At 35.2% G+C, this 24180-nt stretch overlaps 1 protein-coding gene across 2 annotated transcripts; it reads right to left on the bottom strand.

Annotated features, from left to right (window-relative positions):
- Nucleotides 1–908: 908 nt before the first annotated feature.
- On the bottom strand, nt 909–23057 carry smarcc2 (SWI/SNF related, matrix associated, actin dependent regulator of chromatin, subfamily c, member 2). 2 transcript variants are annotated; one of them, XM_067374769.1, is made up of 26 exons: nt 22799–23057; nt 20923–21042; nt 20736–20821; nt 18549–18630; nt 18303–18395; nt 15855–15924; nt 15536–15605; nt 15370–15445; nt 14938–15182; nt 14288–14412; nt 14148–14204; nt 13808–13845; nt 13253–13383; nt 13037–13108; nt 12129–12242; nt 11855–12008; nt 11511–11627; nt 11336–11398; nt 10591–10849; nt 10207–10368; nt 10059–10126; nt 9038–9158; nt 8570–8733; nt 8347–8481; nt 5646–5952; nt 909–3166 (listed from the first exon to the last, which is right to left on the bottom strand). In XM_067374769.1, exons 1-26 carry the CDS (start codon nt 22841–22843, stop codon nt 3102–3104), a joined length of 3039 nt encoding a protein of 1012 aa, XP_067230870.1. In that variant the 5' UTR covers nt 22844–23057; the 3' UTR covers nt 909–3101. The 2 variants fall into 2 exon arrangements, with proteins under 2 accessions (XP_067230870.1, XP_067230869.1); XM_067374768.1 differs by lacking the exon at nt 22799–23057 and adding an exon at nt 22341–22465.
- Between the last annotated feature and the right edge of the window lie 1123 nt (nt 23058–24180).

Raw genomic sequence — 24180 nt, 5'->3', positions numbered from 1 at the left:
TTTTTTCTGTAAGTAGAATAAGGAAGGCGTAGGACATACAGCGTAAACTTTTTGAAGAATACAGAAAGCGGAAGCATGTGCAAGGCGAACTTTTGTGTTTATAAAGCATATACAGTTGTATTTTTTTTTAAAATGACCAATCGTTTCTCTGGATAACTCGTCTCTAGATAACTCGTCTGGTATCGTTTAAAGCCCTTTGAAGCTGCACTGAAACTGTAATTTTGACCTTCAACCGTTTGGAGTCCATTGAAGTCCATTATAAATGGAATAATCCTGGAATGTTTTCATCAAAAACCTTCATTTCTTTTCGACTGAAGAAAGAAAGACATGAACATCTTGGATGACATGGGGGTGAGTAAATTATCAGGAAAATTTGATTTGAAAGTGAACTAATCCTTTAAATACTTGTGTGGATTCTGATTGGCGGTCAGTGTTTTATAACACTTGTCAGCAGGAAAAAACATTCTGAGTGATTCCAGTGATGTTGTTATATCCTGAGTTGTTATCGTGGTAACACTTTAGGTCTCACTATGAACTAGATACTTATTAGCATGCATATTACTAGGATATTGGCTGTTTATTAGTACTTATAAAGCAAATACTAATGCTTTATTCTGCATGACCATGTTTTACATCCCTTATTCCTACCCAATTCCTAAACTTAAGAACTTACTAACTATTAATAAGCAGTATTTAGTCATAGTTAATAGTGAGAATTGGACCCTAAACAAAAGTGTGACCATTATCGGTATAGTTGTGGTGTGGACTTCCCTATTCTCATAGAATTTGAACAATTATTAAAACTGAATAGTTATTGTAACAGCAGTGTTGGTGGTAATGCCCCTTAAAGCCCTTATAGTTTGCACACAAGTACACAATTACACTTCACACAGCTATTATCACTGATGACGCCTTTTATTGTGCAGAACCGTTCAGTATTTATGATACCAAAATTAATCCATTCTTAGTCAAACAGCTCCAGCTACATCTCCTCAAAGGACAAACTGAACGTCGCCAAACATTCACACACATCTCAATTCAATGGTTACCAGCTTTCACCATTAAAAAAGTATAAACAAAATGTAAAAATTAAAAAAACCGACAACTACTTTTACCACTACAAATGTAAAAGACAAAGATCAAAGAGCTGAGCTAATTGATCAAATGAGATATTCAACACTGGTTGAGGCGTGCAAAACTGTGAGGTTGATGTGAATCTGTTCGGTCAGTAATACTGCATGTTGGACAACTGCATACATGTGCATTCACATACATGTGTGAGGATGTAAACTGCAGATACGATTACAGCGGGAGTGTATGTGTTTGATGATTCTGATATTGGTAGAATTGATGTCCATCACCATTTGCATTTGTAGTCTGGAAACATGGCAAATGAATGTAAAAGAAAAAAAAAAACATACATACATACAAACAACAATATGTGTGGCAAAGAATAGAGTGCATGCACACCACCACACACACACACACACACACACACACACACACACACACACACACACACACACAGTCCAGCTTCATCGTATAAAACGACTGACACTTTCACATGAACATGTCAATAATACAACAACATCCACAATCAGAAAGAGAAGGAAAATTACAGACATGTATATGATAACGTCATTCGTAATAGTGTAAAGAAACATATAAAAATACAAAAATAGGACGGTTACAATATGAAGATATGAGATACACAGACCACAGCTGCAAACGTAACTTTAAAATCCCTTGTCTCTACTCATCAGGTAGTTGCCACTAATTTGTAACAAAACAAAACGGTTTTCCTTCATGTCGTAAATACTTTCTGTGGGTTTGGCCTGATACTAAAACACCCATACACACACACATAACACATTCTGAACTGAAATATCAGTTCTGGCATGAACACTGGATACTAAAATGTGTGATGTGATCTCACTAAAAAGATTAATTCAACTCCATTTGTATTCTTCAAAAATACAACACACATAATCAGCGTATTGTTGTCCTGGAAAGAAACCAGTGTGATTCCCTGCTGTGTTTCCCATTATTTTTTCATTGTCGATTAATCATACACTCCCTAGTATTCTCATAAGCATGGCAATGAGATGTGAATGAACCAAGAATACTTTCACCTGTTAGAAAGGCAGAGTAACTTATGATATTTTGTGGCAGATACACAAAAAATAACATGCAAACATCAATTATTGATGACATGACTTCCCGGTTTACAGTACATGTTGTCAAGAGGTGCTTCATATAAAGTAAAAAGACTTAATACTAATAATTTGTCATCTCTTTTTTCATCACATGCTAAAATCGAATTGTACATAAAAAAAAACAAAAACAAAAAAAAAACAGGCCAAACCACTGAAGCTTTCACATTGTCCCAAAAGCAAAACCGACATTCACGCGCACACATACAAAGTAACAATTACAAAGTCAAGTTTCTCTTCGGACTTACTCCAAATCGAGTGCTTCTATTGAACAAATACAAAGTGATAAAAAGAACATTGATAAAAGAAAACATTAAGTCAGGACTAATTTTGACTTTATGCTTCATCCCTCCAAAAAGTACGATTTGGGAAACATTCTGAAAGTGCAATTTGTTCTTGGTTTTCTTTTGTTTGTTTTGTTTCCATGTGAGTACCTAATGTACATTGAGATGCTTCTGGAGTGGAGATCACAGGTACCTTGGATCCTGTAGTTCGACTCACAGTTAAGTGATTTTACTCAAAATGGAGGACAGACAAGGAAATATTAAGCCTGTGTCTGGTACTTAGATGCAGGCTGTTAGGGTCAGGAGTGCTTTTGTTGGGTTTAAGACCTTTCCAAAAGTCCAAACAAAGGTCTTTTTTTTTTTTCTGGGGGGTTTTGTCAGTCTTTTTCACGGTTATCTTTGTTTAGATTTAGCTATTTATTTTGAATCATGTCATGTTCAAGATGCTGGCAAGAATTCATTTATATCATTTTCTCCCAAAAATGATGAAAGTGACAAAAAAGAAGATATCGCTCCCTTTATCTCTATATCTTTTGCTTTCTATCTCATCTCCTTCATTTTCTTCTCTGGAATCACTGATCCCCTTTAAATCTCACCCTCTCTTTTACTGTGGTGGAGGCACAGGGGCGTTTGGATAGAGAGAATCCCCTGGAAGTGGAGTGCTGGAATCTGGAGGAAAAACAAAATAAGCTATTAGACAATTATGCAACAATTATATTAGCATAAATATAATTATAAATATGGCTGCAAGCAGCAATTATCAGGGCCAAGCTCAAAAAAGCACAATGAGTTATGCAATTTAGTTATGCAAAATTACTGAAAAATACAATAAAAAAAATACAATCACTAGTAATATTATTTAATTGCTTATCAGTTTTGACTAATAGTGGCGCTGTTATTAAGTTATAATGGTGTGGTCAGTGTGAGGTGATAATGACACATACGAAGTTTGGTGTCAATATGCAAAAGCATTGAAGAGTTACAGCCTCAGAATCAGCTTGGCACCATGCAATCAATTTTGTTGATGCATTATGCAAGAACAGTTTGGTCAGTCAAAAACCTTTTAATAATAAATTTTGTAGCCTCAGGTCATGCTTGTGATATACCAAGTTTGGTCTGAAACTGTTGTGGAGATTTACAGCCTTGCATCCATTTTGACATGCTCTTCGTCAAAGTCGTTCACACGTTATTCGAGAATGATTCGGTTTATCAAAAAGCTTTGTCAGCATGGTCTAAAAATGATCTGAGCTAATTTTTGTGAAAATCAGACAAATCATCAAGGATGAGTTCAGAAAATTCTAAATGGTGGAAAATTTTTCATGATGGAAAAGACTTGAGCCAAGGAATCGGAGGAAAAAGGAATTTTCTTTCTAGGCCTTATGGTTCAAAAGTTATTAGCACAGACGTAAGTGCAACTTTGAACAGTTGGTGGCGCTAGAAGGATTGAGTTAGAGACCTTACATTTGCTGTGGTTAATGTTGGGACTGTCCTCTATCTGTGTGCCAAATTTCACAACGTTTTACAATACAGTTCTATGGGCTGCCATAGACTTCAAGAGCGGAAGAAGAAGAAGAAGAAAAGGAAGAAGACACTAAAAATAAAATAATAATATAAATATTAAAAAGTACATTTACGCCTGACAAAAATGGAAAATATTTCAATTGTAAAACAGTAAAATTATGAATCATGTCAAAATAATCTAATCAAACTGAATTGCGACCAAATTTCAGATTGCATGATGATCATTCAGTAAATATTTGAATCAAATCATTGTAAGAGCAAATTATGGAAGCCCGTTTCCGCCACTAAAAAAAATAAAAATAAATTAAAAATAAAGCCAATAAAAAAAATGACTTTTGTGACTTTTTATCTCAGAATTCTGACTTTTTAACTCGCAATTGCGTGTTTATATCTCACAATTGCGAGTTATAAAGTCAGAATTCTGAGATATAAAGTCGCAATTGCATGACATAAAGTCAGAATTCTGACTTTATTTCTCGCAATTGTGACTTTATAATCAGAATCAGCTGTGGCGGAGGCGCAATAAATCAGACAAAGCCGAAGTGGCACATTTTATACACCAACAGCTTCAGACTTCTCAGCAGCACGGCTATCATTGGATGCACTGTTACAGACAGAGATACTGACCATCAGTTAATTGCGAGAAAAAAAGTCTGAATTCTGACTTTTTATCACGCAATTGCGACTTTATATCTCAGAATTCTGACTTTATAACTCGCAAGTGCAACTTTATATCTCGCAATTCTGACTTTATATCACACAATTGCGACTTTATATCTCAGAATTCTGACTTTTTATTACGCAATTGCGACTTTATATCTCAGAATTCTGACTTTATAACTCGCAAGTGCAACTTTACATCTCGTAATTCTGACTTTATATCACGCAATTGCGACTTTATATCTCAGAATTCTGACTTTATAACTCGCAATTGTGAGACATAAACTCGCAATTCATCTTTTTTTTTTTTTTGTGGCGGAAACGGGCTTCCATAGCAAATACACTAATGTTCAAAAGTTTGGAGGTTTTTTTTTTTTTTTAGAAATCAATGCTTTAATTCAGCAAGAACACATTAAATTGATCAAAAGCGACAGCAAAGAGTTTTACATTGTTACAAAAAAGTCCTAAATCAAATAAATGCAGTTCTATTTATATTCATTAAAGACTGCCTAAAAATATCACGGTTTCCACTAAATATTAAGCAGCTGTTTTCAACATTGATAATAATAATAAGAAATGTTTTTTGTGCAGAAAATCAGCATATTAGTATGATTTCATATTAGAAGGATCATGAGACACTGAAAACTGCAGTAAACACCATTATATGCTGAAAATTCAGCTTTGCAACCACAGGAATAATATGTATTTTAAAATATATTAAAATAGAAAACAGTTATTTTAAATTGTAATAATATTTCACAATATTACTGTTTTTATTGTATATTTGTTCAAACAAATGCAGCCTTGGTGAGCATAAGAGACTTTTTTCAAAAACCTTTAAAAAATCTTATCGACCCCAGACTTTTGAAGGGTGGTGTATGTACACCATTACTGGACAGGTACTGTATAAATAAACAGTATATCACCTTCATAAAGTGTGTACATGTGTATGTATCTATGTCATTACCGTGCGCTGCTCCAGCCTGTGCATTGGTCGGAGGAGAACTGTGAGAGGCAGGTGGAGGAGCTTCATTGTGGACATTAGAGGCGACCACAGGGGCGGGGCTTGGTGTTGGGGGCGTGGCAGAGGCGTTAGCGACAGGTTGGTGGGGTACAGCTGGAGTAGTGCCAGACTGATTGCCAGGCTGGTTGCTATGGTGCTGGTGTTGGATCTGCTGGAAGTGTTGCTGTCGAGCTCTCATCTCTGCATACTTCAACTGTTCCATATGAAACGACTGACGATCAGCAAGAAGCTGCTGCCTCTGATACTCCAACTAAAAACATAATATACATATATGCATATTCATTTTTAATTAAAGGAACAGTTTTCCTAAAAATATGAGGAATAATGATCAGTGCTGGGGAAAGTTACTTTTAAAAGTAATGCATTAAATATTGCATTAATCCTTAGAAAAGAAACTAATTGCGTTACTTAGCTACTTTTTATTGAAAGTATTGCGTTACTTTACTTTTGCGTTACTTTTTCTCATCTGGGCTGGGCTTACTTGTTTGCTTTTAATAACAATAAAACAAATAAGCCTCAGGCTCAAGAAAATGCAAAATCATGCATGTACAGTAGAGGGTGCAGCTCAAACAAACCTTTCAACTGTGCTGCTATTCTGAATTACAGAAGAATAGGATGCAGGAAAAGAAAGTTCAACACTCTTACTTAATAAAATAAGAAAAAAGAAATGTGATGTTTATCTAAAGTCATTTTTGCTTATTATTCTGTTTGAATTGGATAAAGTATATTTGTGTAATTAAACATAATTATTGAAGGTTTGCGTAATATTCTGTGTTTGCATTTCACTGTTTTTATTCAATTTGAGGAATACTGAATCAGTTTTGATTTTAGTCTTGAACTACAATAACCATTATGTTTACACAGCGCCCACAACAACTCTGCACTTACCCTCAATTTCTCTCAACATGAGGACAAGAGGGGAGTCAGTCAATAATGGGAAAACAAAGTAACTTGAGTTACTTATTTGAAAAAGTAACAGATACTTTTTTGTAAATGTAAAAGTAATGCGTTACTTTACTAGTTACTTGAAAAAAGTTATCTGATAAAAATGACTGATTTCTGTCTGTTCCTCACATAAAGTTTTTTTGAAAACTTGTAATATAGTGCAATAATAATTTGAACTGGAGCTTGACAGCCCCTAGTCACTGTATTATTGCTTTTGTATGGATTTTTTTCTAAGATCAGCCTGAACATTTCTGCATTTTGTGCTACACAATGCATAAAAATAATTTCCCTTATCACAATTTTTCTTATTTTCGGACAGCAAAATCATAATTAAAAGAAGACACATTTCATTTAAAAATTAAATTTAATTAAATTAAACTTTTTTTTTGTTCTTCAGATAATTTGTTCCATTTATTTTTCCTAAATATGTCTAACCTTTGAGCATTTCAAGCTTTTAGAAAGTATAATCCATTACAACACATGACAAACAACCAATTTTAGATGTAACAAGGAGTTTGCAAATGAAGAGTTTGGTTCCAAACTGCAATAACTCCATTTTGATTCATTTTAAGGCATTTTTTTTTTTACCAAGAAAGTGGCAAGATGAAAACCACTATTTTCTGTTTCAGACTTTCACATAGCATCTTTTGGTTATAAAAACATTACAAATTTAAATCTACATTTTGATATTAAAAAAGTTTATTATAAAAACGTATAATTTTTTCCCCAAAATGCAATAAATCCATGACACTTTTTTTCAAAATGCAATTAATCCATCAATAAAAAAGTTATTTTTCAAATTGAAAATACACAACAAAGTTGATTCACATATATGACAGAGTCTAAACTTTGCCAATATTTATCTTATATACAGACATTTTACTAAAAATACATTCAGCCGTCGCTCCCAAAATTAATTTAGCATGTCATCTTGTTAATGTTATAAATTATTTGTTATTACCGATTAAAGAGTATCTGGCGCCACCGCACGGTTAAATAAACACATTAAAAACGGCTTTTTAAAAAGCCTTCATTTTTTACAGTGTGTGGAATGGTGCGCTGTGATTGGTTGAGCGGATATATCGTGTTCTGCAGAAAGAGAAAACTGCCGTTTGTCGCGTTTTGGAAAGAAAGGGAGAAAACATTACAGAATAACACGACGGATATCGCATTTTGAGCAAAATTGATAAATGACTTTTCAATACCGACCAGATACAATACTGATTTTGGCGGAAACTCAATTTTTTTGAAAATGGCACTTATCGCGTCTTGGAACCAATCTCTTCAAATATTATAATGCATTTTTACTTTGGTTATAATTATTTATGAAAAGATATAATGCATTATAATGTAAATTATGAATGCATTTATAATGCATTATACATAAAGGCTTTAAATGAAGTGTTACCAAAAAATTAAAATAAATGTAAAAATAAAAATAAATGTAATTATTAAATAATAATAGTTATTAAAATTCTTATACTTGTTTAAAAAAAGAAAGATTTTTCAAATTTTCAATTTTTTTTTCAAGTGCATGGAAGAAATAAAATCATACAGGTTTTATAAAAATGACTGTGATTTTTCTTTCAGGCAAGAAATCTACAAAACATTTGCTATGATTTAATGAACCTGACAAACCACTGAAAATAAAAATATACTTCATTATTAAACAAAAACTACATAACCCAAGTGGCCTTACCGCCTCTCTCTCTCTGTCCATGATGGTTTCCAACTCTTCAAAGTGTCTGAGTTTGATCTCCAGTTTCTTCATCTGGGTCTCCACCAGCAGAGCCACCAGAGACTTGATCTTCCTTTCCTCCACTGCAGCCAAGTGCTGAAAGGAAAGAAATAAAAGAGCATTAAGTGTTTAATTTGCAGGAAAGCTGTTTGTTTTCTCACTATGATGTCACTTTTTCACGCACCTTAGCTTTCACGGCAGCAGCAGCAAGCGCGGAAGCAGCAGCAGTGGCCAGGTTTCCCTCTCCTACATCTCTCTCCACCTTTGCCTTCTTCTCTCCCTCACTCTCTCCATCCCTCTGACCCTCTTCTGATCCCTCCTTCCGTTCTTTCTCCTTCTCTCCATCCGCTGCAGGGATCCAAAAGAGTTCAGGTAAGTAACTTCATCTCTGTCTCTTGAAACCATAACGGTTAATCAAGGCAACACATACAGTGGCAGTTTTGTACATGCCTTCTGCAACTGATTAGTTTTTCATTCTAGTGCATTTACATCTTGCTAGACAGGTAAATAATGCATTAGTGTATCTGCATCCTGCATCACACTACACATCTGCATATCTCAACCTTTTATGTTTTCTTGTAAGTCCTGTTTTTTTTTTTATTCTAGTACTGGACTTTTATTTTACAAATATATTTTATTGCTGTAAACACACCCATTTCTGTGTCTGTTTTCTCCGTCTCTCTCTCTGTCTCCCCTTCTCTCACTCTCTCTTCCTCTTTCTTGCCGTTCTCTCCTTGTTTTTCTTCCTCCTCACTGGGTCCATCTTTGCTCTCCTAAAATTTAAGACACAAGATGAAGAAATAAGAAAATATGATAAATCTCATATGAACTGAAAGCTGACATATCTGAGAAAGCTATTTGATTTGTCTAATTTAAGCCAGATATTTTTCATTATAAATTATACTCATTATTAATTTTTTCAAATCATATAGTACTGTTTAAAAGTTTGGGGTCAATATGATTTTTTTAAAAGAAATTAATACTCAGCTAATTAATACTAATTATCAGCAAGGATGCAGTAAGCTGATCAAAAGTGACAGATATTTATCATTTACAATTTTTATTTCAAATAAATTCTGTTCTTATGAGCTTTCTATTGATCAAAGAATCCTGAGAGAAATATGTATCACTGTTTCCACAAAAATATTAAGAAACACAACGGTTTCTTGACCACCAAATCAGCATATTAGAATGATTTCTGAAGGATCATGTGACACTGAAGACTGGAGTAAAGGCAGCTGAACAATCTGTATTGCCATCACTTGAATAATGTAATAATTACACAAACCACTCAAACCATCCTTGTTCACATTACTTAAAAACTCATGTAACTACATGAACTTAATTTAACTGAGTTGTTTCTACTACTACTAATAATTACTTTTTAAAACACATTATAAAATAGTTATTTTAAATTCTAACAATATTTCACAACATTTCTATATTACTGTTTTTTGTTATCAAATAGATGCACCCTTGGTAAGAATAACAAACTTTCGAAAACATTTCAAAATCTTACAATATATTTAAAAAAAAAAAAAAAAAATATATATATATATATATATATATATATATATTCCAAAACCCTAAAGTTTTTTCTTTTTACTTCTCGAACATTTTCAATGCAGTCTCAGACTTTTGGACTCCACTGTACATATTTTGCCTGTACACACCTTATTGTCTCTCTTATCTTGGCTGGATTGACCATCACTGCTTTTATTCTCCTCATTTCCATCCTCAGCTGAAAATTAAACATACACAGTTAATTTCTCTCACTATTTACTTAAGGGAAAACAAGTGAAAATGTGTTTGTTCACTTACCGGGTTTATCAGCATCTTCAAGACCAGTTCCTGCGATGCCGCTGCCCTCCAGGCCGTAGAGAGGGTCTGGCCTTCCACTTGCTCTGGCCGCCTCCTCCACTCGACGCACATGAGCCTCCACCAACGCAGCTGGTACCTCCTCTTTCATTCGAGAGAACTCCTCTAAGAAAGAGAATAGAAACATGATGTTCATGTAGAAAAATACAAGACTACTTTTATGATACATTTCGCCATTTTTGGAGCTTGAGCTCAGTTCATATTACTATTTTTGTACACAAAAACAAGAAAAGCCAAATAAATAAAATCATACAGTCATTTCAAGGGGAAGTATATGACGGTTTTCATTTTTGTTTGAACAATCACTTAAATAGTTTAACTTCTCACCGAGTGCAGATTTAGCTGCAGCTGAAGCCACTCGAGGGTCGACCACAGAGGCTAGGAATGCCACAGTGCTCATGACAGGGTTCCCCGCTTGACTGAACGGAATCGGCTGATAGGCTAGCGGGCCCAAGGAGGAGGAGCTATCCTCCAGGTAGGGGTCTTCAATCGGTAGACGCAGAAAGTGGAGAATGCACTCATCCTGTGTGCGGCTTCCCACGTGTTCCGATACTTTATTCCAGTCATCTTTATACATCTCTAGACCCTGATAACAAACAGGAATTGTTATGTGTGTGTAAAAGAACAGAAGTCAACATCACACAAAAGTTTTGGGGTCAGTAAGATTTGCATTAAATTGATCAAAAGTGGCAGTAAATCTATTTCAAATGATTTTAATTCAAATGATAATAATAAATGTTTCTTGAGCACCAAATCATATTGGAATGATTTCTGAAGGATCATGTGACACTGATGACTAGAGTAATGGCTGCTAAAAATTCAGCTTTGCAATCACAAAAAAACAAAACAAGTTAAAATATAATAACATAGAAATCAGTTATTTAAAATTGTAATAATATTTCACAATATTTCTGTATTTACTGTATTTTTGAACAATTAAATGGTGAGCATAAGAGACCTTTGATTGGTAGTGTAATTTGTAATGAAAAAAAAAATCATATTAAATAAGAAAAAAGCAAAACTCAAGCATTTTAACTAGTGGCTTCAGATTTTTTATATGTATATACAGTACCTCCAGAAGTAGCAATGTCTCCTGGTCCGTCCATTCCCGAGTGGCACTAGCAGCATTTTTATTCTGTGCAACGACAAAAGAAGGTCCTTAATCTTTCTCACAATGATCAGAATCATCTCCATACTTTCTCACACTCTCTCTGCACCATGTGTGATATTTGATGGGCGGCTCTTACTTTAACTGGGCCGCTCTTCTTACTGTACACATCTGTCCTCAACCCAAAGTTCTGTAAGTCGGCAGGTTTGTCCTTCACTTTGTCTGGGAATGAGAGCATCTGTTGAGAAGATGAAGTCTAAAGGGAACAAAGAGAAGAAAAGACCTTACATAAAATGAATACAGACAGCAATTTACATTGAAAGTGTGTTTTTTAAGGGCTGTCGATCAAATAAAACAAAGAAAATTCTAGATATGTTTTTAGTTCCTTTAAAAGAAAAGAAAAATAAGTGATCAAAGAAATAATAATTCAAAAATTTGTGTGGATGACACCTCTAGTGAGTATGCATGTGTACTTTATTTTACCTGGGATGCTTTAGGCTGTAGTGGTACCAGACTTGATGGAGTATCTGCCAGTACGTGAAAGTGTGAGGTGGGTGGAGGCCCCATGGGAGTGGGCCGACTTTCTGAATCCACCTGATAGTTAATCAAGCCCCACTGTTCCAGAAACGCATGGACTCTGTTTACACACACACACAAACACACACAATTACAGTTAAAATTAATCAAAGTCAAAAAGAACCATGCATATACAATATAAACATATAGGAATTTTAGAGGTGTAATTCTTTTCCCAGACCTCATAATGGCACAAACATCTCCAGCCAGGTTTCTACGGCAAGCTGTGGAAGTCAAATACTCCTGTGGGTTCAGCCTGTACGTGTCGATCATGAAGTTACGGTATGCCAGATAACTGTAACACAGCAAAGTGTGAAGATGAGATGGGGTGGATAAAGCTAATTAAAGTGCCCCTATTATACTTTATGTAATATGTTTATGAATGCAAAAGGTCTGAAAAGTTTTAAAGATCAAAGTACACAACAAATAAAGTTATTTTCTCCTAAATGAAAAAAATCTATTCTGAACAGCTGATACGAGTTGTCAACAATTCCAGTCTCGCTTCTGTAACATATCTACATATTTGCATAATGCCAGCCTATGGTCTTCATTGGCTGCCCATGAACAACGTCTTCTTAGTACTCCGACCCTCCCTCAAACACCATAGTTGTAGCAACATGTCATGTTGTCGACATGTCAAGAAGATGCTGTTTGCAGAGCTTCCAACTTCCAAAGAATGAGAACTCAAGCTGGAATTGATACTGTAAAATCTACGCCATTGTTAATGTTCGTGTATACTAGTGCTGAGGAAGCCACTGGAGCTGAAGTTCAGATATGGTAATAGCCATTTCATTTCCAACACGCACTGTAAGCGGTAGACCAATCAGAGCTCTCGGAAAGAAGTGTTTTAGAGAGTCCTTTATCGAGCCATTTCAGATATTGTGATAAAAGAGGTGAGGTGCAATGTATATTATAAGAAAATTTAAGTACATTTTGATCTCGGATGCATGTTAACCTTTTGTAGGAGACCTCCAAAACAAAATTAGAAACATTTAAAATACCATAATAAAGGCACTTTAATGAAGGTCAAAAGACACATTTAAGTTCAAATCAATCTTTGCGTATATGTTCACAAACAGATATTCTTACATTTCAGGAGTCTTCGACTTGTTCTTCCCATTGAAAAACTCAGGCAGTGCTCTGCGCTCTATAGCATGGACACTAAAAGAGACAAAAATAGACTGTTTCATTCGAACTTTGTTGTGACTCTTGATTTCTCTATCATGACAAAACAGATTTACTTCCTATCTAAACAGGTGATTCTTGATGAGAATATGTTTCAAATGTTGTGTGTAGTCACAGTACCTGTTATAGTCAAACCAAGCAGCATAGCTAGGGATAATGATATGATGGGTCTGTTCAGTGACATTATCCTCATGAAGATCTGATCCCTTCACTGGTTCTCCTTTCACACTCGGGGAACCTTCTTCTTCCTCCTAGAAACACAAAGAAAGCTAACCATGAATGCTGCTCATGAAATACAGTGGGATTTAAACATCTGACACCATATTGATAAACTAGTCTAGTTTAAATCTGGGAATTAGCAAAGTGTTAAGATTTTGATAAATTTATTTATTTCAAATTCTGTACTATTTCAAGGTCAACAATCAAATCCTGTTTTATTAACTATTTATTAAGAAATTCCTCATTTTAAATTTCATATTTTCTCTCAAATTATTATGATACTTTAATTTATATATAAAAATGTGAATTAATAATTAATGAACACAAAAAACTGCAAAATAAAGCATGTTTATTATTTGGTCTCAGATCCATAAGTATATATAAAATTTAAATACAGGTTTGTGAAACTGAACTTGTTAAATGTGTTAAATGTGGTTCATATAATTCCTGCTATACCTTTCCTACAGTCTCCATTGATTCATCCTCTTGCTCATCTGTGTGATAGCAGGTGTGACAGCAGAAGGAAAAAAACTCAAGAGTTGTATTAATTTTGCACATACACTTTTACTTTATGGTACAAAAAAAACCCTGTTAATTAGCACAGAAAGCTGAAGTGTTTGCTTTTCATGTTAAAATGCCTCATGCAATCCCAGCTCAATCTGTGAAGACAACTGTAAGCAGAACTCTGTTGGGTGGCATCCTTTATTTTTGCAATTCCACATAGTGCCATTATTGGCACAGAAAAGACACACTTCACCTTTCGGTTAGTTTGAGTGGCAGGAGTGTAGAGACATACCCAGGTCAGTCATAGTGCCTCCTTTCACTGGAGTAGAATCTGAGTCCTTCTTAGTCACTACACACACAAATATTAATAAAGATTACACACAATATAGACTAAATTGTTAGGTAAAAAAAACGTTAGATGTGTGAATTTACCTGTTTTAGGTAGTGTAGCTTCCTCCACTGCAGGCACAGGTGAGGGTTCATCTAAATCTTTAGTCAGATCTTCCTGTTCTTCCTCTCTCTGTCCTCTTTTGGACTTAGTGTAGGGAGTAGTGGGCCTGAAAACACACACACAGGTCCGTACAAAGACTCAGAGAGAGTGTCATCTATACATTTCCAATGCATACATTGATTTCAAGAAATAATAAGCCAGATCTTAAATACATTTTTGATAGATTTAAATCAGTTTTGTGTGTAATGCCAACTTTTTTTTCCACACTGAATCAGAATGACTACCAGAATGATCAGTTATCTATTCAAATGGAAAGTATAATTTTAACAATAATAATATGTTAAATACTTTGCAAGGCAATAACTAAATATTTAAGATTAGGGGTAAGAGTTAAAGGGATAGTTCACTATCTGAATTTTGGGGTGACATTTCCTGCTATGGTGGATATGGCCCTGGTACCGTGGGCCTGTGATGTGAAAATATGATTGAATATAATTCATGATTTCAAATAATAAATCTGTAATAAATAAAGGAAATAAATAATACATTTTAAATACATTTCAGAAATGATCTGAAACAAATATCACTGCTTCCTGAGAATCAATAGTTTAAGATTCAGTAATAAAAATACCCTTTCTTGGTGTTTTTCTTCTTGCTCTCCTGTGGTGGAGGTGTAGGAGATGGAGACGGGGAGCGTTTCCTCTTTTTGGCACTGCTGGGTTTTTTATCCCTCCTTTCATCTGGTGTGCTCACTTCATCTGTGAGAGTCTTCGCTGAAATCCTCTTCCTCCTCGGTCCGCCCTCTCCCACCTCATAGTCTTCCTCATTCATCCACTCATTAAACTGATCCAGGTCCAGAATCCACTTGGCATGGACCTACACACACACGCATAAACTTGCAGTCAGATGATAAATGGCTGGATTTCTCAGATGACCATCAGCTAATCAATGGTATTATAAAAACATGAAAGACAGAGAGAACATGTGCAGGACAAAAGAGACAAAGAAAAAGAGAGGTAAAGCATTGGAGACAGATGGAGAGAGGTAAGGGGGGGTTTCTAACCTTCCTGGGTTTCTCAGCAGTGGGCGGATCCTCCACAGCAGCCTCCACCTCACTGGCTGAGATCCATGTGTCATAACTGCATCATGAACACAGCACATTAATCCTGCATTCACATACACACCTGAAATATGTATATGTGTGTGTGTGTGTGTGTCTGTGTGTTCACCTATCAGGCCAGTAGCCCCAGTGTAGCAGCATCTGCTTGTCCCTCTTCATTACAGGACGGACCCACTCTTCTGAAAAAAACACACACATACCAATTACAATATTACTACAGAGAAACATTCTTCTTTTTATTTTTTCTTTAAAAAATTAATGGAGGGGTACAAAGGGGCTAAAAGCCTTGACAAACAAGCCTTTTTAATTAATTTTGGGAGAAAATAAGAAGAGCATTTTACCGTGGGGGGGTGTTTAGCCCCGTTGTACCCTACACATGTGTGTGAATATATATTTTTACACAATAAACAACACACAGCAGAACATACCATCCTCCAGACTAGCAGGAATAGGCACCACTACATGAGAGCTAGAAAGCTTATCTTCAGTCACAGACCCCTATAAACACACACATACATATCTAATAAGACGGGGTCATTTCTTGATCCTGATTGACTTCAAAGAAATATGGTATTGAAATATGGACTGGGTGATATATAAAATAAGCAGGTTAGTTTTATACCTTAACTTTTAAGGTGTTTCAGGGCATATATACATACATATATATATATATATATATATATATATATATATATATATATATATATATATATATATATATATATATATACACACACTACCATTCAAAAGTTTGGGGTCAGTAAGATTTTTTAATGCTTTAAAAGAAGTATCTTCTGCTCACCAAGCCTGCATTTATTTGATTAAATTACAAACAAAAACAGTAATATTGTGAAATATTATTCCAATTTAAAACAGCTGTTTTCTATGTCAATATACAGTGTAATTTATTAAAAAAAGTGTAATTTATTCCTGTGATCAAAGCTGAATTTTCAGCATCATTACTTCAGTCTTCAGTGTCACATGATCCTTCAGAAATCAATCTAATATGATGATTTGATGCTCAAGAAACATTCATTATTATTATTATCAATGTTGAAAACAGCTGTGTACAATTTTTTTTCAAAATTCTTTGATGAATAGAAAGTTCAAAAGAACAGCATTTATTTAAAATAGAATATTTTCTAACATTATAATTGTCTTTACTGTAACTTTTGATCAGTTCAAGGATGAGTTAATGAATAAAAGTATTGATTCATTTTATTTCTATCCCCCAAAAATAAAATTAAAATTCTTACTGACCCCAAACTTTTGAACGGTAGTGTTTAATGTTACAAAAGATTTAGATTTCAGACAAATGCTGTTCTTTTGAGCTTTCTATTCATCATAGCATCATGAAATAAAAATTGATAATAATCATAAATATTTCTTGAGCATAAAATCATCATATTAGAATGATTTCTGAAGGATCATGTGACACTGAAGACTGAAGTAATGATGCTGAAAATTCAGCTTTGATCACAGGAATAAATGATACTTTACTGTATATTGACAGAGAAATCAGTCGTTTTAAATTGGAATAATATTTCACAATATTACTGTTTTTGTTTGTATTATTAATCAAATAAATGCAGGCTTGGTGAGCAGAAGATACTTCTTTTAAAACATTAAAAAATCTTACTGACCCCAAACTTTTGAACGGTAGTGTATATATATATATATATATATATATATATATATATATATATATATATATATATATATATATTATGGTCTCTCTAAATATACTCGATTCTGATTGGCTGGAAGATGTGCAATAAAACCGTTTAATGCACAGGTAATGCGCTGTTCTCATTAAAGCTGCTCTCAGTGAAGAGCGCACATGAAAACAGGAGCACAGAAACTTGTTGTGAACTCTGCCCCGCAACTTTTATTAATAAATTAAAGGGATAGTTCACCCAAAAATGAAAATTTGATGTTTATCTGCTTACTCCCAGGGCATCCAAGATGTAGATGACTTTTTTTCTTCAGTCGAACGCAAATTATGATTTTTAACTGCAACCGCTGCCGTCTGTCAGTCAAATAATAGCAGTGATTGGGAACTTGAACAATAAGAGCCAAAAAAACTTCCATAGACAAATCAAAATTAAAACCTGCGGCTCGTGACGACACATTGATGTCCTAAGACACGAAACGATCAATTTGTGCGAGAAACCGAACAGTATTTATATAATTTTTTACCTCTAATAAACCACTATGTCCAACTTCGTTCAGCTTCCGGCTAGTGAGGTCGGATCGCGCTCTGACAACGGAAGTGATGTCTCGCGCTCATTGAAGTATATGGGCGAGACATCACTTCCATCACTTTCGTCTCTTAGGACATTAATGTGTCGTCACGAGCCGCAGGTTTTAATTTTGATTTGTCTAAGCAAGTTTTATTTACTGTTATAGTTGAAGTTCCCATCCACTGCTATTATTTGACTGACAGACTGCAGCGGTTGCAGTTAAAAATCATAATTTGCGTTCGACTGATGAAAAAAAGTCATCTACATCTTGGATGCACTGGGGGTAAGCAGATAAACATCAAATTTTCATTTTTGGGTGAACTATCCCTTTAACTGAATTGCTACATTTTATTACTCAACAAGGAGGTTGTATCGTCACTGTTTTTGAAGTAATTAAACTCACAGTTTCTATGCTAGTAGAGAGACAGATGCAGACGCAGGTAATCGTACATCTCTCTCTCTCTCTGATGTAACTTATTGATATGAGATACATATACAATATTATAAATAGCTAAAAAAAACTAAAATTACTAAATAAATAAAATACTAAAAAGAAAAACGTTTTAAAATAAAAATACATTATCCAGCCACAATGACCTTGTAACAACTAAAACTATTGTTTTTTGCAAGTACCTGGTGTCGTTTGATAATGTCCTTCAGTTTTCCCAGTAGCTTGGGCTCTATATCTGAGCTCAGGTAAATCACAGGTCGGGACAAACAGTTATTCTACAAAGGAAAAAACACATCATTATTCAACACTTCATCTCATATATGCATATACTAATACATCAAACCATTTGATGACTGCAAGTGATGTCTTAAATAAACGTTCATTTGACTGGGTGACTGTGTGTGTGAAATTGTGTGTTTGATACACACCTGTACCAAAGACTTTTCTATAGTCATGAACATTTCAACATTGCGGTCCATTCTCGAAGGGTTCTGAAAGTCAAATCTCCTCCTGATGGATACAAAAGTGAACAGCTAATGAGTATTAATTAGGTTTTTGATCCATAATCATTGAAGTGGCACTTCATGTATCACTGGTATGTACAACAGGACTATTACACTAATAGAAAGTTCAAAGGCAGCAACATAAAAATGTCATTCAGAATCTATTCAGGAGCATAAGGACCAATTCACACCACGAGGGAGGTGAATCACGACTCTCTTGGTGAGTGTGTCATAAGGTTAAGTGTCAGAGAAATTATACAACAACTGATTAAGCCACTCAAATAAGTGGCAAACATACATGTTAAATGAATAGATACTTAAAGGTGCTCTAAGTGATCCTGGGTGGAGTAACTTCCTGTTGACGTTTGAAGTGTTGTCAAACAAAACAGAGGCTAGCTAGACCCTCCCTCCTCCTCCCCCTCCCCTCCGTGCTTCCTGAAACAGTCATGAATGCGCATTTAAAATCATTCTTGTCAGTTATTGGCTGGAGCATGTTTATTATGATTCATGGTCCAGGCTGCACCAGGTAGTTTTTGTTGCCGTTTTCGGAGCTTGTGGCGACTACAGAGACCGCGTTTTTTTTACAGTGTGTTCAGGGGACAGGCAGCTAGCGGATAGTGAGGAGATGTTTGCTGTATGTGACAAAAAATGTTTTGGCCTAAAAACGCGTGACATCACTTAGAGCACCTTTAAGTAATCCACATGATGTATATATTTTACATGACATCCTGTCAATATCCATATATTTTGTTGTAATTATAGCCTACTACATATACATATACGTATAAACTAGGGCTGTCAAAATAACGCGTTAATTTTGATTAATTAATCTGAGAAAAAATAACGCGTTAAAAAAAATAACGCAGATTAATCCATTCCGTATTGACCTTTCAACCTGGAGCCGTTCTAGCCACCATTCGACTGTAAAATGAAGGAGGGAGATGACTGCTGCGCTGACGGACAGAACGAGCAGAGCTCCTCCCTGGTGCGCGCGAGCTCTCTTTGTCTTCAAAGTAAGCACCGTCTTTGCACTCTCTCTACCTCACACATAATAATCTAAATCAGCTGACACAATGCTAAAAGTTCATAAGACCGAATTCATGTTTCATGAGGCGCATTCGGAGAATGTTTTTCCTGAATAACCGCTGGGTGTGAATATGTCACCTCATCTTCTCTGACAGGCGCCCTGCACATGCAGCTGACATAAACCACACTTTCAGTAAACAAAAAGAAAATCCTATCCAGTGGTGAAGTGTTTTCCGTGTTGACAAATCTTTTGCGATGTCCTAATAACAGTCGCGATTCGCACGCAACGCGTCAACGTCCGCTAATGTCCGATTCGCGACCTAATGACTCATTTGAACAGATTCATTTGAATGAATCATGACAACAACTGATCTGTCCACACGGTCTATAATGAATCATTTACTCAAACAACTCTGAAATGAGAACATAAGTGTGCTTACCCCATTAAGCAAACGTGGTTAGTAAAATTAACCTTAATAATCCACAATATTTTCAGGTTATTTAAATGACAATCTGTAGTAAATTAGGCCTACCTATAAAATCAGTTAGTTTAGACTGTAGTGAGGTTAAACCAGAACAAAGCAAGTTGTTGTTAGCTAGGTGCATTCAATTGTATATGGTAGAAAATTATATTATTAGTTAATATAACTTCTAAATGCTACTTTATAATACTTTTCAGGTTTAGCAAAAAAACATCTTCTCTTACAAAGCTATAAAATCACTATACAGTTTTTTGCAAAGAGGGCAAGAAAGAATTACAGTGACGGGTACTTTATCTTCAGTATCAGGCTTGCAAATCATGTGGGTAGGGCACTTTTTACTGTTTGTGTGGATGACCATGTCTGTCACCACCAAAGACGAATTGAAATATTTAATACTTTCACAGCAAAAATTTTGTGTGCGATTAATTTAGATTAATTAATCACAGAGTATGTAATTAATTAGATTAAATTTTTTAATCGATCGACAGCCCTTAGTATAAACCAAAAATATTGTTATTTTTAATTTTCATTATTAATTTACATTTAATTGGCGTGATTATAGCGTCAATTAAATAATAAAGAGAAGTGAATGAAAGACCATTACCATCCTTGATCACTCTTGAACTTGTAGGCAGCAGCCAGAATATGACACAGAGATCCTCCAGATTTGAAATCCAAAAAACACTTCATCTAAGGGTGAGAGGAGAGCATCATCAGCACTCTACATGGTGCAATGAATACTGTAATGCATTCAATTCAATACTATTATGAAAGAAGGCTTGTGTGAGTACCGGTAATTTAGTGAGGGGAGGGTTGCTGACATGTCGGCCAAACACTTCCTCCTGAAACTGAAGAAGCTGAACCACCAGACTCGATAAAGATTTATTGGTGGGGGGCTCTGCTTGAATATACTAGAAAGAACCACACAACATTTTATGATCTAGACAATATAATAAGAGGAACATATATGTTGATTAGTCACAGAGAAATACATCAACCAGGCAGATTAATCAGTCAATATTTGGCCATTCCGATATATTAGAATTACATGTTGTGACTACTGCAAAATCATTATACTTTATTACATATACTGTGGGGTTCAAATTCATGTTAATTCAAACTTTCACTAGAATTTGATGTTGAGTATATAATTCATGAAATGAATATATAAAATTAGAAACATGAAAAATAAATACACTTTCTCTTGGATTTCACCAAGTCATTGATCTAAAGCATATGGTCAGCTTTCCTCATACATAAATGGAACATCTACATAATCTGTATCACATGACTATTTAAAAGTTAAAATCAGTACCTTTAAATGACATAAAAGTGAAGGATGCTCTGAGCAATATAATAGTCATAAGTAATATAACAGAACATCAATGCATCCTCAAACGCAGTCATGACAGTGCACATATTTTATAAATAAGTTTCATATTTCTTTTTGCAATTTCAGTGTTTCATTCATTTAATGTTTCTATATTGTAACCTTAATTTGATAATATTATATATGCAATGATAATTCCTGTGTAAATGCATATAAATTAGGTTTGCTTTGAACTGGATTATATGAAAAGACGTTTTATATGCAAGGAAGTCCTTTCTTTACCTCATATATGAAATCACAATTTGACAATTTCATGCAACTGAGGTGTTTTATTAGCAGGAAATTAGATTAGTCGAAATCCACACATTGTTTTATTGTATCAAGCCATTTCCAAGTGTAAATTGTATAGAGAAAAAAATACTCTTCACATCCGAGTGTGAATTCCCCATCGTCTATATCACATTGCTGCTTTTTATATGCACAGCGCGCGAGGTTTGGCTACACATCTGGATTCACGCACTTGCGCTGCCAATACCGCAGACTCGTTACATGAGCTGGCCTTTTCTTGAATAAAAGAGAAAGGCCATTCATAAAAACCTATTAGATAAGCTCTAATGACTATTCAGAGATGTAGAAACGACATCAGATAGTGAAGATGAAGCCGATTCTTGGGTACGTCTTAAGACTTTTCTCAAGACGCGCATGCAGCATCTTCTATTGTCTGAGACGCATCAGACTGTGGATTTTAAACAGCTGGATTTCTCTCCATCTCCTTTCCTGCCCTCCCCTCTCCTTTCTGCCTACCCGCATCGAGTCTGTCCTTTCCTGCACACATAACTCAATGACCGTTCGTGCTGGTTACAAATAAACGAATGGTACCTTTTTATAATTCTTGCCCAGCCAAACCCGGACATTGTCGAACTGCGAGACGGTATCAGACGCTTCGAAATATTTTACATTCGGGCCGCCGTCTTTCTTCCGTACCGCCATCTTTGTCTGCTCGAAAGTTTTGCCACCCACCGCCCCCTGGCGTTCATTTGTTTTTGCTAGAAAAGTCGAAAGTAATAGTCGATGGCTATGAAACGACCCCCATTCTGGCTCAAATGCCAGGCTTGCGCTTTTCTTGGAACCTTATGAAAACTTGAGCCAAAATGGCGGACAAAGGGGGGGCAGTGACTTCCCGGTATCCCATCCCCCTCCCCAAATAGTCAAATCACATCTCCACACTGAGCTTTGCACAATAGATTGTTGTAGTCCTCATATTTTAGTACCTTAAATGGCTATCTAGCACCTCGTTTAAAATAGCCTCAAGCTGGAAAAATGTAAAGACGGTTTACCCAAATCGTTGAACGCTCAATAAAAGGCTGCTTACAACACACCATCAAACGGTGAGTAATTTGAATGGCTAGTGATAATGAGCAGGAACAAAATGTGTCAGTCAACACCCCATAAATGTATAACTCGAGGTGTTGTTGAACTGGATGCTCTTGACCATCTCGAACTTTTCAAGTTCAAGTCCAGTCTTCGCAGCAAATAGCAATACCTACAATATCCAATAGGTGTCGCTGTTGTCTAAAGTAAAGTTGTCAATTTTGCGTCTGCTTAGTCTGGTTGTTCGGTAAGTAGACTCACTTATAAACATGTGGCAACTTAGTTTACTCTCATGTTCTGCTCATTTAAGTGACTTTTTACATACTGCATCACCTGTATGAAAAGTCCATGTCTACTTTATGATAAAACGGAATAAAAAAAGTGTTCATAGGTGTTTTTTATTTGGTCAGAAAGTGACAGCAAATTATTGTGGGCATTTCTGATGGCCATATGTATGTGAAGATTATCTATCTATCTATCTATCTATCTATCTATCTATCTATCTATCTATCTATCTATCTATCTATCTATCTATCTATCTATCTATCTATCTATCTATCTATCTATCTATCTATCTATCTATCTATCCTCTCTCTGTCTGAAATTTATTGCAAATATAGATAAGTTTTCATGTCTATAGGGGATGAGTTTGTGAGTTTGTCCGTCAGTGCTTTTTCAAATTATATCTTAAACTGTGATTGTGAGGCTTTGCGTACACAATAAGATCTTGTAGATTGTCAGTGTAGATTGACAAATAGTGAAATTTTCTTCTTCCTAACCATGTTTCTGTCCAAGTCATCATAATTTCAGAGAGTGTTGGTGCTGCTGTCTAGCCAACATCTCTTTGACCTTTTTACTATTGTCCTTCAAAGGATGCCCAGCCATCTATCTCCCCTCATTACCAAGGAAAAGTGTCTGGGTGTTTATGTGAGGCAGTAATCAACACTGTCAATGGCTTCCTTACTAATTAGTGGTGTGTTTGTGTGTGAGAGATGGAAAGAGAAAGTGTTTTTAACAGCAAATTTTGTTTAAATCAGTTTTAACTGTATTTCTACCTTACATGTTCTTTTTATAGGAGCTCAATTTGAAATTGGGGGAGGCATTTATTGATTATGTGTTGTTGGTTTGTTAAGTGGCTTGCTCGGCATTCAGAACAAACACATACATTCAACTGAAATAAACCACCTCGGTCATCAAATGTCCAGATTTAATTAAAAATGAAGGCAATTAGTTGGCAATTTAATATGTGTTATACTCAGAAAGAAAGATTGACGCAAAAGTGTTCATTTTTTATTTACAGCATGTAGTCTTTAACATGCCAGAATAAAAGTCTCTAATAATGATTAAT

The sequence above is a fragment of the Chanodichthys erythropterus genome, chromosome 21 (assembly GCF_024489055.1).
Source record: "Chanodichthys erythropterus isolate Z2021 chromosome 21, ASM2448905v1, whole genome shotgun sequence".
Taxonomy (NCBI): domain Eukaryota; kingdom Metazoa; phylum Chordata; class Actinopteri; order Cypriniformes; family Xenocyprididae; genus Chanodichthys; species Chanodichthys erythropterus.
The sequence above is the reverse complement of the archived record's forward strand: the minus strand, read 5'-3'. Positions and strand labels throughout refer to the sequence as shown.